Raw genomic sequence first — 19,564 nt, 5'->3', positions numbered from 1 at the left:
AGTCAAGGTTGTAATAACCTCTACCCAAATATTCCACTTTGCACCTTATTTTTGAAAATATTGCATATTTTGTGTTTTTGTCATAAGAACCCCTGATTTTCTCAAGGGCAAAAAGGGCATTAAAACATAAAAAATGAAAGAACAAAACAAAACATTTTTATATCTCATATATATCACATTTTTGTAACACTCGCATGAGAGGGACCGTTTAGGGACCTAAAGGTATAAAGTTTAAGGTAATTTTAAAGAGGCCTCAAGGGTTAATGTATTCGTTATTTCTTCATTTATTTTTTTGGGAAGGGTTTTGCAGTTATATTTTCTCAATTTTTTTTATTCATTTCCCTTGTCTTTTTGCACTGTGGGAAATACATTTAGTTTAATAAATCTTGTTTTTTTAATGATTGTTGTGCAATCAAGGGACTATTTCACTATTTGTATGTATGTACAGTCATGGAAAAAATTATTAGACCACCCTTGTTTTTTTCAATTTCTTGTTCATTTTAATGCCCGATACAACTATAGGTACATTTGTTTGGACAAATATAATAACAACTAGGACTGCAAGCAGTACTGAACGGGCCCTCGCAGTACACGCGTGTCGGGGCATGCTGCCGTCAGGGTGTGAGGCAGGTAGCAATGGTGGAAAGTAACTATGTACATTTACTCAAGTACTGGACTTAAAGTAAAATTTTGAGGTACTTTTATGTACATTTTATGTAACTTTATACTTCTACTCCACTACATTTTGAGACATATATTGTACTTTTTATTCCTCTACATTTAGCTGACAGCTTTAGTTACTTTTCAGGTCAAGATTTAAAATGAAAAACATGATACATTTAAAATGATTACCCATTTTCATAAATTAAACCACTTAAAAGTTTATTTGGTAGTTAAAATGAGCGGAGTGGAGTCATTTCACAGTGTGGTATTAGTACTTTTACTGAAGTAAAGGATCTGAACACTTCTTCCACCACTGTCTTTTTTACTTCTTTACTTTTTTTTTAAACTTTTTTTTACATTTATTTTTTGTTTTTTTAATATTTTTATTTTTTATTTTTAAAAAGAAATATTTTCATTTTTTCCGCTTCTGCGCATGCGCGGCTTTTCCCGCTTCTGCGCATGCGCGGTTTTTCAAAATATATATTTTTTTAATTAAAAAATAAAAATAATAAAAAAACAAAAAAAGAAAAAAGAAATGTAAAAAAAAGTAAAAAAAAAAAAAGTTGAGTAAAAAAGACAGTGGTGGAAGAAGTGTTCAGATCCTTTACTTCAGTAAAAGTACTAATACCACACTGTGAAATGACTCCACTCCGCTCATTTTAACTACCTAATAAACTTTTAAGTGGTTTAATTTATGAAAATGGGTAATCATTTTAAATGTATCATGTTTTTCATTTTAAATCTTGACCTGAAAAGCAACTAAAGCTGTCAGCTAAATGTAGAGGAATAAAAAGTACAATATATGTCTCAAAATGTAGTGGAGTAGAAGTATAAAGTTACATAAAATGTACATAAAAGTACCTCAAAATTTTACTTTAAGTCCAGTACTTGAGTAAATGTACATAGTTACTTTCCACCATTGCTACCTGCCTCTTCTAAATTATACATATCAGTTAAGAGTCCTCCTTCAGACACTGTATGAGGATTAAAGGGATAGTTTGTGCATTATATAAAACTTGGTACAATTATTGTCAATACCCTCCTGAGAATAACCCTTTAAGGTTTTATTGATCGGCCCCTAGGTGGCACTGTGGTGGCAGTCTAATTTCATATTTGGTACCGTGGCCACACTATAACACTTAAGGCAATGAAATTCATAGGGGTGGTATAGACTGGCCCCTGTAACGCACACACCCCGATGGCAACCTCTCATTGAAAAATAAAAACTCAGTCAACCAAATAGTAAAGTGGTCTAGCAGACTGATTGGTGAGCCACAGCTCAACGTGAACCTTAATCTACGTTTTTTACAGCCAAAACAAGTTTTATTTTATTTTGCTGTTTTATTTTTATTTTTCTGTCTTCTTTTTTTTTTTGCTATTCGTATTTTAGTTCAGTTTAGTTTAAATTTTTTATTTAACTTGCCATTTCTTAACTCCCACTGTCTTAAGTTGAATGGTGTGTGATATGTGCCTCTTTTGTGTGTGTATGAGGACTCTATTTGTACCCAGAGGTAGATTTTGTTTGCAGTATGAAGTAAATAACATTTGGAGATATAAAATACTTCAATTTAAAGAGCGCCACCAAGTGGTCATCGGCCAAAATTTTGCACACAGCCTCAGGGGCTCATGGGGAAGTAGGATCTTGAGTTTCATGTCATTCAGACACACCAATGTGGAGATATGCAACACTTTGTGTTTTGTGTTTAAAATAGCGCCGCCTGCAGGAAGTTATTTAATAACTTGAGTATTCTTTGGGTTATCAAAATTATTTTAATAACTTTGTTATGAGGGTCCATAGACTTACATTGTTTTTCCTAATTGATTGTTAAATGTGCCTAAATTATTTCTGTTAAGTTTTCACAGATCCCATCCAAAACACAAATGACAAAATCTTAACACAGAGGAAAGCACACGTCCTATAAAAAGGTTTTAATTCTGAAAGGATGACAAGATGACAAGAGCCAAGGGCACTAAATTCAAATAATATAGCAGTCCCACAGAGATTAGCTTGGTGCAAGGGTGTCAACATAAAATTGCATATTAATCCATTTGAAAAAATTAAAGCATACTCTGTATCACATCAGATTGTTTTAGTCTTAAAACAAGACAGTTTCAAAGTCAGAAAAAACAGCAGGTTAAATGATGCTAAACACCTCTCTTAAGTTACAATATGGGACGAGACATTCTGTTACGGCCTCTAACAGTTCACAACTGTGTCCACTAATAAAAGGCGGTAGTAACAGTATGTTACTGAATGTTGGTTTTTGTCTACACTCCATAAGGTCAGTGGTGCATGCACATCAGAGACAATCACTGCACATGCAATCATTTCTCAATGGAATCTATTGTAGGCTGTGGAAAAATCTTAAACCTGCCAAACTCAAACCGTTTCCCTGCTCAACAATTTAAAATTATGGACAACACAAGCTTCTTTACAGTTAAGATAATACACTAACTGACAAATCAGGCTCTTAAAGAAACACACTCTTCAGAATGTACCAAACCAGTAAATATAAAACAAACAAAAAAAGACTCAAGATTTAACAATTTGTACATTCTAAAGCTGAACCAGGTTGATGACAAACATCAAGAGTGAGTGGAAAATTCTAAAGTGAGAAAGCCCCCTTCTGTTTTCAGGACGTCTGTGATGGAGACGACTGGGCCTTCCTCATGGAGCGCAGGGCCTTCTCTCTAAGGTGCTTCTCCAGGTCGTCTAAGCTGTCCTCTACTTCACTGTCTGATTCCTAAACAAAAAACAGCATGAAATACACGGCTCTCAACAACAATACAGAATGTGGGTGCATGGCAAACAACTAAAATAATAACCACTTTTTAAATGTTCCCTGTGGGCAGGAGGCAAAAGGCCATGGTTGCTAAAAAGCAGAGAAACTAGACATCACCTTTCTTGACTCTCCATCCTCCTCCACACCCTGGTTTTCTTGTCCCTCTGCAGTCACAGCGCCTCCACTTTTCTCCTTCTTATGCTTCTTGTGCTTCTTGTGTTTCTTCTCTTTCTTGTGTTTCTTTTCCTTCTTCTTCTTCTTTTTCTTTCCGCTGCCGTCAACATCTGAATTCTGCAATAAAAAGATTTTTATAAGGACAACATTAACAGGGGTACTAAACAACATCACAGGGGTAATGTTTAAAGTATTAATGTGCCAAAGAGGGATAACGTCACAACAGGGGTTCCATTTATTTCAAGAGATAATTTAGTTTTGTGGTTCGGAATGCATCCAGCATTAAAAGGTCATTGAATGAGTCTACACATATACACACACACACACACACACACACACACACACACACACACACACACATATGCATACATACATACAGCATGCAGATATCTTGTATGTATGTAGCAAGACAAAAATGTCTTAGAAAAATATATTTTTTTTATTATATATACCTTCTTACATCTTCCTACTGTCTAAAAAGGGCCACCATATCAGTGAATAAGGGAAATATCAAACCTTGCTTGGGGATTGGCTGCCGGAACCACTGTTTGCTTTTTTGGCTGGTGGTGGAGATCCACTGGCAGAGCGAGACGGTGAGGGGGAGGCAGATGCCGGGGCTGGACGTTTTTGAACTGCTGGTTGAGGAGAAACAGATCTGGATCTGGAGGATGCTCTCCTCAGGGGCTGGGGACTTGGAGATGGTCTGTGGAAAGGACATAGGTGACATTCAAAAGGTAAATTTACAAAACAGAACATAAAAGCATGAAACAGCATTATTCTGACATAATGCCTTGCTTACCTCTGGTTATTGCGTGGCTCTGGGGTGCGGGACACTCTGCGGATGGGTTTGCCACTGTGTGAAGGGGACTGCTGTCTCCGCTGGTTAGATGGAGATGTACTGGAGGTTTCAAACCGTCCCTGAGGACTTGTGGATCCCCTAAGAGTACGACCGCGGTTTGCAGGGGATGGGGAGAGGCGTCTGGCTGCTGCACCAGGGGATCGTGTATCCCTGCTCTGCCTGGCAGAAGGCAACATGGGGCTCCTCCTGTGTCTGGGTGGGGATGAGGATGGGGACGCGCGTCTCCTTTGAGGAGGAGAACTCCTGCGCTTCGGGGACCTGGAGGGGCGTCGCTTGGCCCCTGGAGAAGAGCGTTTCGTGGGAGAGCTAGACATCTTCCTCTTCTGTGGAGGCAAAGGTGAAGGGCTGTAGCGACGCTGGATAGGGGGAGAATATCTCCTGGGGGATGGGGAACGACGACGAGGAGGTGGGGAAGGAGACCTGGGAGAAAGAAAAATTAACGATCAAAAAAAGTTTTTCTGACCAAATAATAGTTCCAGAGGTAAAATGAATGCCCCTATACCTTCTTCTAGGAGAGGGAGATCTGCGGCGTCGTGGGGGGGAGGGAGTGCGACGTCTGCGTCCAGGAGAAGGAGAACGTCTTTTCCTGAAGAGGTACACACACAAAAATACATGAGAAACACAGAACACTGTTAGCTTAGAATATCAACATTTAACATCAAGGTTATTCATTCAGATAAAAATGTGCAAACAAAGTGCTTCTAGGTCATTACCTTGGAGAGGCATCTCTGTGTCGCCTCCGTGGGGACGGTGTACGGCTGCGTCTCCTCCTGACCTCCCCATTTCTAGCCCCTGGCCCTGCTGCTGGCCTCTTGGGTCCCTCGTCTTCGGAGGAGGACGACCCTGTATCTGAAACAAAAACAGACAGCAAGAGGACATCAACAGCTGTTTTATTGCAGCCTTAACTGTATGCGGTGAGGAAAAAACACCAAGGTTGGGGTTAGGGCACAGCTTCAAAAGTCCATGAGACGATGAGTGCAAGATGACATGGACAGAGACTTGGTTAGAGAAAGAGGGTTTGGATATGGGAGAGGACAGAACGGGGATAAAAACGCTTATAACCTGAAGACGACTGTCGATTCTGCCTGCGATACTGACGCCGCTGCTGCACCGAATCTGCTGTTGCCCCTTTGTCATTTTTATCCTCCTCTGAAATGTAGAGCATTGAGTGTCTCATCAGTGTGAGCAAACAGACTGCCATGGAAAAGTTAGATAATACAGAAGGTTTCTTTATGTCCCTGTCGCTACAAGTTTCTACATGGCACAGTGGAATTTGACCAAATAGTTAAACAACCTCTATTCCAAAAGAGTTGGGATGCTGTGTTAAGTGTAAATAAAAACAGAATGCATCAAATTCAGATAATACATTTACAAAAAACAGTATTAACATAGGGATTAGCAAATTATCACATTCTGTTTTATTCACATTTCAGATAACGTGGCAACTATTTTGGAATCAGGGTTGTACGACTGTTGTCCCGTAGGTTAATATAAAGTGTGTTTCAGTGTTTTTTTGTCCACTCTTGTATTTATACTCTTAAGTGGGATGAGTACACATTTATCAAAGCAGCTTGCCAAATGGGAACACTAATGAGATGCTTAGGCATAGATTTACTCAACCCTCTACATTGCAAGACATTAATTTGCTACCATCTATTAAAATAAATAAATAAAAACAGGTACTGAACAAAAAGCAGAATAATAACTGGTATGAGGTTGAAACAAGATTTCCACACAAGCCATGGAAATCAAAGAATTTTCTGCACAGGTAGACAAAGCCTTTCAAAATATTAGTTAGTAATAGGAAATACTGTAAACACAACCCACGGCAAATTTACCCACTACTGTGCCCATTCCTGATGAAAACAAAGTGCAAATGGACAGCAAAAAAGCATCTGACAAGTAGAAGTTACAGGGACCTCCAAACAACCCCTCTTTGTGAGGTGACAGTTCTTTTCACAGACATAATAAAATGCTTACCTGAATCAGACCCTTCAGAAGGCCTGGGCTTGGCATTATCAGATGGAGAATCACTCCTTCCTCCTTGTTTTCGCTTCAAACCTGAGAAACAAGACCCCAAGAATTATAGTTGCACGTATGTTAATCACAATGTTTTACTATAGCTTTGAAAAAGCAGCTTAGCCCTAAAACCCATGCACACTTTAACTGCACAAGAATTATTTGGCTTTCTGTGACTTCACTGGCAAATTTAAGCATCACAACATTTTAAACAATGAAATCTTATTTCTAAAGACCAAAAGGAGCTGTGGTAGTCAGTATGAGACAAAGAGGTAATAATTATTGAGAGCAATGGAAAAGAAATAAAGCTCTTACCAGATGATCTGGGTGGTGTTACAGAGCCTCTGCCCCTTCTGGCCCTTGGAGAAGGTGATCGTCTGTCCTTCCCTGAAGGGCTGATGGGGTTGTCAAGATGATGGCCCTGTTTCCGTGGTGGTGTGTTAGAAATTCTCTTCATTGCTTTTTTAGGCGAGCGGGAGTTGGAGGAGCTGCTGCCAGAAGATGAAGCAGAGCGTGAGCGCCTCCTGCAGGATACGAACACATTTTCAACATAAAAACTTTATTCTCAAAAGGAGTACCTACTGTACACTGTGGTGGCTCGTAAAATACTAAACTAATGAAAAGAAAAGACATCAGAAAAAACTAAACCTTAAGGACTCAACAATTGCTCCTTTAACCACTAGGCTGCAGCCACTGACCTGCGGAGTGGGGAGCGTCTATGTCTGTGTCTGGAACCAGCGGGGCCACGTCTGGGGGGACTCCTTCGGCGTGGAGACATCCTCCTCCTAGGACTTGGTCTTCTACGAGGGGAGTAAGATCTGAAAAAGGGAGTAAAGGGAAGAGAAGCTTTGAACTCTTTTCCATGTTTAAGTTCTTGATTTTGAACCAGAGGACGCATTAATAACTTGTTGCCAATATCTGAAATTACCTGGAACGGGAGCGTCGCCTGCGAGTGCGGGAATGAGAACGAGATCGGTGGTGAGGTCTTTCCCTCCTGCTGTCCTTCTCCTTCTCCCTTTCCCTAGACCTGGGCCTTTCCTCTTTCTTGTGCATCTTCTCTGGTGAAGGTTCTTTGACTTCGGTCACAGACTCTGGTTTCACCACCTCCACAACTGTGTCACTACAGGCAAGAGAAAGAAATTAAATTGATATCCTTCAGATTTTTTTTATGTAAACGCAATACTACAGTTCTATACTACCTGTTACCAAGCTAATCTAAAAATAATTGCAAATGAATATTTCTGTTTTTTAATTTAGTGCGCTGCTCAAATAAACTGACATGGAATAAAAAAATTAAAAAAATAAAACACTCAAAGAACTTAAAACTAAAATCCAGTCCGTTCAAACCTAACATTAAGGACAACTAGTTACGGACTTTGAATCCAAAACAAATAAATTGTTCATTTTAAGCAAGGGAATTATTCTGCAAACCAGGTGGCAGGAGTTTCTTGGATGACTGGTTCTGGCAGGGCTGTTCCTAATGTTTCAGGCTCCACAAGTTGCTCCAAAGGTTTGGTGGGAAGCTGCATCAGGGGTGGAGGGGGAGAACTGCTCCCAACTGGACTGGGTTTGCGTCTTGGAGAGCGTGAGGCGCTACGTTTCCTTTCCCGCTTCACTGGCGACCTCCGCCGCGGTGATGGCGACCTCGTTTTCCGCCTGGACAGAGACGAAGGCAACAGCATTTGTTTTCATGTTCTGTGGTGAATGAACACATCCTACTTCCATCTACTGATCTCAAAATTGAAGACTTTTTTCTTTCTTACCTCCTTGGGCTTTTTGACTGAGCTCTCTCTCTCATGTCCTTTTCTTTCTTATCGTCATCGACCTTCTTCAGAGAAGCTAGTTTCTCCTGTTCAATCTATGGGAAATGGAACAATTGAGGAACAATCACATCTCTATCACCATATCTATTGGGCAATGTTCATATAATGTCATTAGGGTTGTCAAATACTTTATTCAATGTTACTGCCTTTGGCCGTTATATTATCCAACCCAATGATTAAAGCATTTCACAAAAGGGTATTTAAGAAATTGTGTCTGAGTTTTCTAACTAAACCCAACCATATTTTTCTGCCTTGGCCACATGAGATTTCTACTGTCAAGAACCACAGATCCATGACCTTCCTACCGCTAACGAAGACATTTTTCCCAAAGTTACCACAGGGAAAAGCTCACCTGTCTCTGTTTGATTTCCTCTTTCTTCTGTTCCAGAAAAGCAGAGGGGATGCCAGCAATGTTCTCCTGGGCACTCAGCAGCAGGGGCCATAAGTCCCTCATGAACTCCCGGGCATTCTTCCCATTCAGGAAGCCTGTCAGGTTGATCTGCATCATCTTGCTATCTGGGTGCTGTAACACACACACGAAGGAGGAGAAAAAAAAGACCATATGGCCATTGAAATAATGGAGGGCAAAATATCAAGGGGGATCCCACAAATGGGACTGCCTACCCTCTATTCCTCACTAAACTATACCTGTGATTATGTAATTAGCCATACTCAAAACATGTAAGACACTGACTAGAATACTAAACATACCTGGGTCCAATACTTCACTCAATAACCTATCAAAGAAATGTGATTGATTTAAATCATACTCACAAACTCATCAAACTGAGATTGCGAGCTATCTGAGGGGAGACATATCTATTGATATTAAAACTGCATGCAATATTGCTGTTACACCCATTTCTGATTATTCCCACAATATACAATCAATAACACAAAAAATATTTTGTCATTATTGTATTCCCTCAGTACTATCCCCACTACTTCACACTTCTGTGTCTCTACCCACCCCTTGTTCTCCAGTCTCCCCACAGTCTACACTTCAGGAGTTAAACAAATAGCCACAATACAGAGTGCATTAAAACCCAACACTGCAAGTACAGTTCCGGTGTCTTCAGTGAGTCCCGTGGGATCAGTGGGCACGGAGCTCCCTTGGCTTGCATCCGCCTCCCTACTGCTTGAGACTCAACCACCTTGAGCTTAATGTTATATCATTTATCTAAATTGCAAGAGACGAACAAGCAATAATGAGTACACAGTTACACAAAAAAAGGAGTTTTATTTCAACAACTGATAGAATTGTGAGATATCGTAATCTCAAATCAAATTCCCTTTCTTACCATTATGCAACAGTACCCATTAAAACTTAGCTTCACAGCCCAACCCACCCGCCAAAAGCTATGACAAGCAAAAGATCAAATGAAAAGATTTTTAAAAATACATGTGCAGTGCTGGTGTCACATATACTATGAATAAATAAATGTATTTTTTTTTTTAATCTTAGGGGGAATGTAGGTCATCAATGTGGATAATAGGCATACATACCAATACTTGCATTGAGCTAAAATATGGGATGGAATTGTAGTAATAGTCAGTAATAGATATGGTGCATCCTGTCCTGGTTTGACATTTCAGTTGGGTACACATTCAAATAAAGTAAAAAGGTGACTCTTGGACATAATGAGTCTAATTGAATAAAGTAGCTAAAAGCCTATGGGATGGAGAACATGCACAATTAAGTATTCAAAAATGAAATGCTTAACATCACAATTACAGCTCTACTAAGAAGGATTTTGTTAAAGGTCAATAGCATTTACCAGTAAATATATTTCAATGACCTTCAAGTTTAAAGAGTAACTTAATATCAAACAGAAAAGCATTGTTTCTTATGGGAAAAAAATCTCAAACCTGTTGCCCCTCTGAAGGCACACAACTGAGATGCTGGATGCCGTCAGAGGTTTAACAGACTTGTTCTTGAATAACTAAAAATCCGATGAAAATCTTGTTTTTGTTGACCTCCTGTGGTTGAAGTTCACAGCTTTCTACTGATTTATAGGTACACCTGTTAATAGCACCCCATAAAAGTGGGGTTACAAGCGAAACAGAAAATACTTCTGACCACACCAACAGAGGTACAAAAGACATGAAACTTTCAATCAGAAGGAATCAGTGGGACAATGCTTTTCCACTTGGTGTTAAAATACTCAGTTACTTTTAAAAAAAATTAAAAAGGGGATTTGTAACTCTAAATAGGCTGTTAAGTAAATTGGTAAACCCTCCCTGATTTCAGCCTATAATTTCATTTACATTTAAAGGGAGTTAAAGGATGCACTGCAAATACCTACGGAACATGATAATGGCATTGTTTAGGTGTGTCTTTCACTGACATGATATTGGTAATCCCTGCATATAACTCACCTCAAACCACACACTGCATCATGAAGGGAGAGTTGGGCTCAGTGACTTTGGGCTCAGGAGAGAGCTAATTAGGTGTTGGTGCTATACTTCTGATGCAAGGTATAACATCCATATTGGTTCAGGCCTTTTAAATCATAAATCACATCATCATTAGAAGACTGCTGAATAAAGGCACTTTGTCACATATTAGCAAAAACATATTTATGTCATTATAAATCAGTTTTACACCAATTGTTACTTTACCAATTCAATTTCAATTTGACTAGGATGTGCAATGCTCATTTCCCTTCTTACTAACTAAACAATGCCCTCAAATTTATGACAGTCTTGAACAAAAAAACAAGACAAACACAATTAAAGACATTACCTTCTCCTCAAGCTGGTTAAATATGAACTCTATGACGACGTCATCCTCGAACCCCAGAATTTCTGTCACTCGCTGAGTAATCCAAGGTTTGATGACTTCCAGGTTCACTTTCGTCATGTCCACCTATGGGTGCAACAAGCAAACAACAGCACCCAGTTACTATAGACAACAAATTACTGAATTGCCTGAGGCTACAGTGTCTGTGATTCACAGTTGAATGCAATGAAAAACAAAACTGTAAGACATTAGATAACAACGACTGGCACATCACAAACCTAACTGCAATTTGTTTGGGAAATAAATGAAAGCAAAAAATATTGCAGATGTGCAAGATCTTTTACCTTCTTGTCCAGACATTCTGCAAACTTCAGCTGCTTCAGCAGTTTCTTCTGCTTGTTGCTGAACCGGTTGTCTTGCTCCGCACTTGTACCCTAAAGAAAAATCCACAATCGACTGTTAGTTGGCTTACATATGTTAAGAACAAAATGTACACGCGTGTTTGAGACATCTCTCGGACATAATTCCGTTCACAACGACAGCTTCCTAGGTATTTGGCCATCGTAACGTAAACGTGACTACTCCAGCACACCGACATCGAAACCACAACACTTAGCTAAAGTTAAGTTAGCAACATTATAATACTTACACTAACATGTGACGTTGCGTTAAAAGCTTAGCGTCAGTTCACGTCACCAACATTAAATCTAATCCGTCAAACTGAGTCAAATATGACATTGATACCAATATGCTAACGTTAGCTTACAGTTAGCCTGCTTAATCCTCCAAGGGAAACGGAAATACTAATACTAGCCTCCAGGCGGTGGCTATCTTCACCAACGACAGTGCTGCCATAGACCGATTATCAAATGACATATTAGTGTCGTTATTCTGTATATAGTCACGTCTACTTATTCCAGCCAACGTTGGCGTCGCGGTATTCGTGACTGCCCAACAGAGACAGAAACCATGAACCGCCCGGACGCCATCTTTAGCTAAGGCTAACGAATTAGCAGTAGCTAGCTAGCTTCGTTGGCTCGTCTATTTCCTGCAAATGTGTATGTCTATTTGCAAATAAAACGAGGAAGGACCATGTTGTGTAGGCAATACATCGTTACATAAAGCTATAATGACCAACAGTTCATTTTGTAAGAACGTGTAAACTGGGGAAATAGCCCCGCTTTAACACGAGTCTAATGGAAATCCACGGTGGTTCGTCAGTTTATAGACGAAGCCCCATAACGTTGCCGTGTGGCCCTCCACTAAATACAGCATATTAATGTTCGAAACGAGCAATATATACTCATGCAACTTAGCAGAAAGACACTAAAAAGTCACAAATAAGTTTCAAAAACTCACGCGGAAGAATCCCGCGTCCATTATCAGAGAAAATGGATATTAACAGCCGCTGTTGAGAAGAGCTGCGTGACTCCGGTGAGATACTAAGTGGCGAGCCGGTCCGGATGATCGGTGAGTGTGCCTCTACTGGTAGGGACAAGCACTACAGTTACTGTAATGAGACAGAAGAGACCTGTTTACAAAGCAAACTATGAAAAAAATAATATCGACAAAATTTACCTTTATTACTTCTTATAGTACTACTTATAGTAGGATATTGTAGGTCATATGTCACTGTTTCTATACAATACTGTGTATATCAACAGATATATTTCAAAATTTTTGATTTATGTATAGTCCACATCGTCACCCTGTTAAAATAATCGCCTAACTATTTTTTTAAAAGTTTCGCAGGAAACACAAAAAACTTCAACAAAAGTGTAACATATGACATTTATTGATCATTTCACTCAAAAATGATGCAACAAAGGACGGCTATTGGCATAGTAATAACACTGTGTGTAAATTATGTAATTTAAGAGAAATAAATGACTTAGGCAATTTTTTGAACATGCCTTTGTGACTTAAGCAAGACACGGTAACACTTTATTTTGAAGGTGTCTACATAAGAGTCACACAAGTCTGTCAGAAACGTGACATGACAAGTATCATGAGCATTAATGTTACTTCAAAGTGTCATTAATGTTCATGACACATCCCATGTCATGTTTATGACATGCTCATGTCACTCTTTTGTAGACACCTTAGAGTAAAGTGTTACCAATATTAGTGTCAACAATAAAACATGGATAAACTAAACTGATAACTAAACAATCTCCCTCTAGCTCTTCTTTGCTGGGTTCTTATTTGATGCCTATGAATGTGGCAAATTGTCAAAGAAGTGATGATCTTAAAGGGGTAAAATCACATGATCTGATCAACTGAGGATGGAGGCGATTTTACCATAGGTGGCCGGCGTCATGAGAAGATGATTTAGGAAAAAAAAAACAAAAACAATTTGGACAAAAAATGACTTAGGCAATTATTTTAACAGTGTGACAATATTTCAAACTTTTTATTTATGTATTGTCCATATTACAAAAAAGCAGCCATGTAAGTACTTATGTCATCTTAGTATGTAATGTATATAATTTATGCATATTTATCTTTTTTTTTTAATCTTATTTTAAATATTTGTACCTTAAGCTGCTGTGATGACTGAATTTCCCCACTGTGGAATAAATAAATTATTTTCTTCTCTTACATGTTGTAATTGTTGATGGAATAATGTGTGAGCAGCTTTTTAATGTGTCTGTTTGAGGTGGGGACAATTTTAACCATTTTTGTAAACTTATGGGTAGTTGAATCTTACACTGCATCATATTTCATTTGTTCATTTGTTTTGTACGCAAAATCTGAATTTGTAAATTAAATAGTTTTTATAGTGGTGAAATAAATGTTGCGATAAGTACCCCATACAAACATAGCCCATACAACCCCACTTAGAGACACCTGACCTCAGGTCAGATTTGAACCCTGGTCCACCACGGCAAGGACTCAGCCTTAATGGTACTCGCTCTACCAGTGTGACCCACCGGGGCGCCCCATAATGAGTCTTCTTAAATAAAGTAGCCTATAGCCTATGGGTTGAAGAATATACACAATTTAGTATTAAGAAATGAAATACATAACATCAGAAAAGTATTGTTTCTTCTAGTATACCAAGTTATATACCACCATAATAAATGTTATTATTATAAGCATCATCCTAAACATCCTCATGGTTTACACAGTAGTAAAATGATATTCTATGTAGAATACACAAAGTTCAACAATTTAGAATAATCACTGCTGTTTGTTAAAATAACAATTTTATTATTTAAGATCTGATTCAAAGTACACTGCATTTTTATACATTGCTTTCCAAAGTAATCTACAGTAAATAAGGTGTTGTTTGTTATTGTTTCTCATCAATAAATAAAATCACACTGCTGGCAAAAAGGTTAAATAAAGGCTTCCTGTTAGTGGGGTTGTATACAGTGTGTGAAATTCACTTGGTAGACTATATTATAAAAGACTGTCTTTTTATAACAGCCAGAATACGTGGTGAGTCATTACAGTCCAGATGTAACTGAGCCAGCCATTCCAGATGATCCTGGAGTCAAAATGTACAACAGATTTGTTACTCTAAATGTGCAACTGGTCCATATTGTATTAGACATTTTCGTAGACATTGTAAAATACTGTTGTGTCCATTGATGCAAGTGTTAAGTGATGCTTATGCCGTGATGACAATTAAAAACAACAAAGATGAAGGAAAGATTTGACAGTATATTATTCCCTGAAAAAGACTGAAATGTGAGTGATTGAGTGCATGTGTATGATGTCTCACTGTCCACTGTATATTAAGAGTATCTGACTGAGAGTTCCTACTTTACTTTACAAACAGTCCCTGGCTCATTGCTGTAATGTTCCAGAGTAACGGGGATACTGGTTGACAACTTGTGAAGTGAAGGAAGTGTATCGTTGGAAAATGCAGGCTGAAGAAAAGTCAAGAGTAGAACAGGAAAGGGTTTTGTTAGCTGACTGGCAAACCCTCATCTGTCCTCTTGTCTCGAATGGAGCGCAGCATGTCTGTTACCAGCTCGTCAAGCCCGAAGGCTGGTGCCCAGCCCCAATCTCTCCTGGCATTGGAGTCATCAAACCTCACGGGCCAGCTGTCTGCTGCAAAGTGGCAGGGAAGATGACCACATTACTTCTATCAGTTTTAATTAAAGACAGCTATATCAATGCCACAAATAATTTCAAAAGAAAAGAAAAGGAAACTTAAAGGTACTATGTGAGGCAAATCACATGTATTAATTACTTTGTACTGCAAACGTTTTCAAACGTGACGTTTTCAAAGATATTTTCAGCTCTCCTACACAGCAAACAGAGTGCAACGCTAGCTTGCTTGCTTGCTAACTTCATCGCTAGCAAAATACTTCTCTTCACTCTGAGTTAATATTTAAGTTGGTTAGCTTGCCAAATTACTTCACCAGCTAACATCATCCATGATGGTCCTAATTTATGTATTATGACAGTTGCCATGCCATTGTTTTCTGACAGTTCAGAGAAATATTTCTCAAACCCTAACCAAGTGTTTTTTTTGCCTAAACCTAACCAATCTTTACCCACAGCTTTGTAGCACCATTAAAGAAAAAAACTAGTTTTGAAGAAGCACATCGGTAGTTACTGGACTGCAGTGCATATTTTCGGACTATTTGGCCATTGGATCCATATGCCTATGCATGGGATCAATGGGTTGTCAGAGCAATGAGCAGTCCTCTTAACACTGTTGGTCATAGTGTTAATTTTTTTCCAAAAACACATGATGTAACGGTACAATGCAAAGGTGTACAACTAACAATTGCTTTCTACTATCCAAGAGCAATGCAAGGCAAGAGCAGACAACTTGCTAAGCTAAGCTAAGCTAAGGTTAGCCAGGTAGCTGTAACTGAGCTACATGGCATAGCTCTGCCATTAGCCTGGGGCTAAGAAAGCTTTCATACTGGCATACCCCTGGCACATGCCAAAGGGGGCTATCCTGTCTCCAGCCTAGGGGTTGCTGGCCCTGCTCCAGAGCAGGGTTAGCCTTGAGTTTGTAGGATTATCCTGTAGAAAGTGACCTAACCTGAGGCTACAAGTTGTTAGTGTTAAACAAGGCTAAAGTCAACAATGTATCTCTAGAATGTTAACATCCGTTAAGTGTTCAAACAGACATTTAACACAGGTCTAGTGGAAGTGCAGTGTAAATTGTATAGCCCCGGGCTTAAGCTAATTCTGGGTTAACAATGTGTGTGTGGAAAGAGGCTAAATTATCCCAGGGTTAACTCTTAGCTAAGCATTGCCTGGGGCTAAAAATATTCAGTGTGAAAAGCCCTTATAACATGTTCCCATGTCATCTACCATGATGTGATTGATTGAGCAGGTGAGAAAATCATCAGTGATGTTGCCATTTGTTATGTAAGTAAAATTTGTTACTTCTAATCATAGCCTAAATCAATGAAATCTCAGAGCTAAATTTGTGTTGCGTCATCGGGATCCCAATTTTGCCCACAAGTACAATGTTACAAAGATGTATAGTCCTACACAGGTTCTGTGTGTAGGTGTGTGTACCACGTCGTACCAATGGTCTGGCGGACAGAGTCGGGATTGTAGGTGACCTTGAGGTGAGGGAGATGCTTGCGGATTTCTTGGGCCACCTCTTCTGGAGTGAAGCTCATGGCGGCGATGTTATAGGTACGCAGAGACAGCTGGCACTCTGGAGCCTGCATGAACTCTACTGTAGCACGGTGGCAGTCAGAGATGTGCATCATGGGAAGGCGGGTGTCGGGACGCAGGTAGCACTCATGGTGGCCTGTGCTGAGAGCATCATGGAAGATTTGAACTGCATAGTCTGTGAATACAGAAGTCCGGAGTGTTTAGTCCATATCATATAGCTGATTGTACTGGATATATGTGGCATATGCAGATTTCAAGTGATGCAATACCCGTTGTTCCTCCTCCAGGAGGTGTGTTGACTGATATCACACCTGGGTAACGTAGGCAGCGGAAGTCCAGGCCATATTTGTGATGGAGATACTAAAAACAAAGGATTAAAAAAAGCAATAGTAGGTGCATGTGCATGTGTGTGCATTTTAAAATAGCTTTGAGATTGACACACCTCCCCCATCAGTTCTCCATGCACTTTGGACACGCCGTAGATGGTCCGAGGTCTTTGGACACAGAGGTCAGGGGCCGGGTCACGTGGAGAAGACGGACCAAACGCTCCAATGGTGCTGGGGACGAAGAGGCGCAGGCAGTTCTCTAAGGCCAGATCCAGCACATTATGAAGGCCTACATGGACAGCAGAAAATCCATAGGTGAGTATAATCATAATAAGCCCTTAAAAGGTGGTACATGTAAATGATGTGTGTATTCAGCGGACCCGTGATGTTGATCTTGCGTGCCAAAGCCACATTAGCCTCGCCCACAGCACTAAGCAGAGCACTGTAGTGGACCAGCCAAGTGACACGATAATTCACAATCAGTTCTCGGAGATGTTTGTAGTCCAACACATCAGCGTAAACAAAAGGACCTAATGGGAAAAGAGAAGAAGGTGGGAAGATTTATTAAAAAAGAAATGGATGACTTAAACAGCAGGGTATATTGGAGAAGAATGTAAATTGTAAAAAGTAAAAAACTAAGAAGGTGAACAAAACTTCATTTAGGTTTTGCTTACCATTGCTGAAGACGTGAGGTGGAGGCTTCTTAATGTCTGACAGGATTACATTCTCAGTTCCATACTGTTTCCTAAATGTTGATATAGATATGATGACATTAGAGCTGAAACGATTTGTCGGCTAATCAACTAGATGACAGACAGAAAAATAGCTGCCAATTATTTTGATAATTGATTAATCAAGTTATTTTTTATGCAAAAAAGGAAAAAGAAATATGGAGATTCCCTGCTATTTTCTGTTTTATCATATTAAACTGAATATATTTGAGTTTTGGACTGACAAAACAAAACATTAAAACATTCAAATCACCTTGGAATGGGGTGGACATGATTCACTATTTTGTGGGATTTTATGGACCAAATGATAAATCAAGAAAATAATCAGCAGATTAATTGCTTATATAAAATAATCATTAGCTACAGCCAGAGATAGCCTTCATATTTCAAACATTTTGACAAGCTATTCTCAGGAATAGTCACTTATCTCACCTCAGCATCTGTGCCAGTCCCACACCTAACTGCCCAAGACCACCTGCATACAGAGACAAAGTTTAACACTTTATCTATCCAGAGAAAACAAGAAAATGTTTGGCATGAAAATGGAACCAATGTTTTTGGTGCATCAGGCTTCAGCTTTTTGTTTGTTCCAAAGCTTTATCCTGGGACAAAAAGTGACAGCAGGCTACTATTCTCCCTAGTCACTCATTGGCTCTTTTATGTCACTGGCTCTGTCTGTACGCACCCTATTGTCATGAATCAAAATGGGGTCCTGCTGCTGCTGGTGCACAGTGAAAACAACTCGAAAAGAAAAAAACGACAGCACGTTTCTACTATTCCACTCATGCCATTGAATAACATGAATCCTTTCCATGAACTCCATTAGGTTGTGTTTATTTAAATACAGGATCTGTTTGGAAGTGAGGTACTCTGTTAGTTCCCTTAAATGGTGCCCTTGAGCAAGGCCCTCAAGCCCTTTTGTAACTGCTCTGTGGCCAACTGTACAAAACACTGGACAGTGAAACACCAGTGAAAGTGGTAGAAAACAATGGCAGCTTCACTGGTTCAATGTTTGTGTAGCTGTGGAAAAGTCCACCTTTCTTTCCATCTTTAGCTATTATGAGTTCATGTAAAAAATGACATTACCCGTTATGAGGACACGAGGGTTTTCCTGAGGAGGTGCGGGGCTGCAAGTCTCCTGGCTGTTCCACCTGCTCATCTGCCTGGGCAAACAGCAAAGGGTGGGCAAAATCCGCGCCCTGCTGAGACAACCTCGGCAAAACAGGCCCATTGCAGCTGCAGTGGGCACACAGACCCCCGGTTGCATGTCCAGTAGCACTCCTAAGTAAAGTTAAAGTTAACCATACTGATGACACCGAACTTCTACATCTTGGTAATGATCAGCATATACAAGCTGTGTGAATATAACAACGGAGACACAAATTAAACCTAAATAGGACACAAAATAAGAAAAAAATTTTTACCTGTGCGTCGACAAAATCAGAAATCCCTTCTTTGTCCAAAATTAGCCGATGCAACTCAGTAAACCCCAAACTATTCCTCTGAACTGAATTACAAAATAAGAGCTGATAAGACAGTTTTCAAAACATTTAAGAGTCAGAATTAAAAGATTACCAGCCGACCGGTCACCGCATGAGTTCACCTAGTAACCACTGGTTAAATAAGCAGGTGTATAAAGTCATGCTGGGTTCTTGTCCCCTTTGTATAATCACCAGGGCTTGTAGCTCTTACTGAACAGAACTACAGTCTCCAGCTCGCAAAGCTCCATGTGTGCAAACATGCAGACTTGCAGTGCACAGGGATTTGTATTGTGGACAGTGTTTAGCTGAGCTTAACAGGACTGGGAGGTGTGTCCGTTGTGTCAGTTACACAGCCTTCCTC

At 39.6% G+C, this 19,564-nt stretch overlaps 2 protein-coding genes across 4 annotated transcripts; both read right to left on the bottom strand.

Moving 5' to 3' along the window:
- Window positions 1–2,577: 2,577 nt before the first annotated feature.
- On the bottom strand, window positions 2,578–12,568 carry srrm1 (serine/arginine repetitive matrix 1). Of its 3 annotated transcripts, none has more exons than XM_059353098.1 (17): window positions 12,424–12,568; window positions 11,409–11,498; window positions 11,068–11,190; window positions 8,674–8,844; window positions 8,262–8,356; window positions 7,930–8,154; window positions 7,427–7,618; window positions 7,197–7,316; window positions 6,814–7,022; window positions 6,460–6,540; window positions 5,542–5,628; window positions 5,193–5,328; window positions 4,982–5,065; window positions 4,420–4,899; window positions 4,137–4,323; window positions 3,564–3,737; window positions 2,578–3,407 (listed from the first exon to the last, which is right to left on the bottom strand). In XM_059353098.1, exons 1-17 carry the CDS (start codon window positions 12,442–12,444, stop codon window positions 3,297–3,299), a joined length of 2,586 nt encoding a protein of 861 aa, XP_059209081.1. In that variant the 5' UTR covers window positions 12,445–12,568; the 3' UTR covers window positions 2,578–3,296. The 3 variants fall into 3 exon arrangements, with proteins under 3 accessions (XP_059209081.1, XP_059209082.1, XP_059209083.1); XM_059353099.1 differs by having other exon boundaries at window positions 2,578–3,400; XM_059353100.1 differs by lacking the exons at window positions 11,068–11,190; window positions 11,409–11,498; window positions 12,424–12,568 and adding an exon at window positions 10,701–11,018.
- A 1,753-nt stretch (window positions 12,569–14,321) lies between these two features.
- Window positions 14,322–19,157, bottom strand: tdh2 (L-threonine dehydrogenase 2). Its single transcript, XM_059353600.1, has 9 exons — window positions 19,147–19,157; window positions 18,809–19,003; window positions 18,155–18,197; window positions 17,666–17,736; window positions 17,372–17,521; window positions 17,108–17,280; window positions 16,935–17,025; window positions 16,571–16,840; window positions 14,322–15,126 (listed from the first exon to the last, which is right to left on the bottom strand). The coding sequence occupies exons 2-9, from the start codon at window positions 18,987–18,989 to the stop codon at window positions 14,981–14,983; spliced, it is 1,125 nt and encodes a 374-aa protein (XP_059209583.1). The 5' UTR covers window positions 18,990–19,003; window positions 19,147–19,157; the 3' UTR covers window positions 14,322–14,980.
- Window positions 19,158–19,564: the final 407 nt, after the last annotated feature.

This window comes from Centropristis striata, chromosome 16, assembly GCF_030273125.1.
Source record: "Centropristis striata isolate RG_2023a ecotype Rhode Island chromosome 16, C.striata_1.0, whole genome shotgun sequence".
Taxonomy (NCBI): Eukaryota; Metazoa; Chordata; class Actinopteri; order Perciformes; family Serranidae; genus Centropristis; species Centropristis striata.
This window is presented reverse-complemented; position numbering and strand designations above follow the sequence as displayed.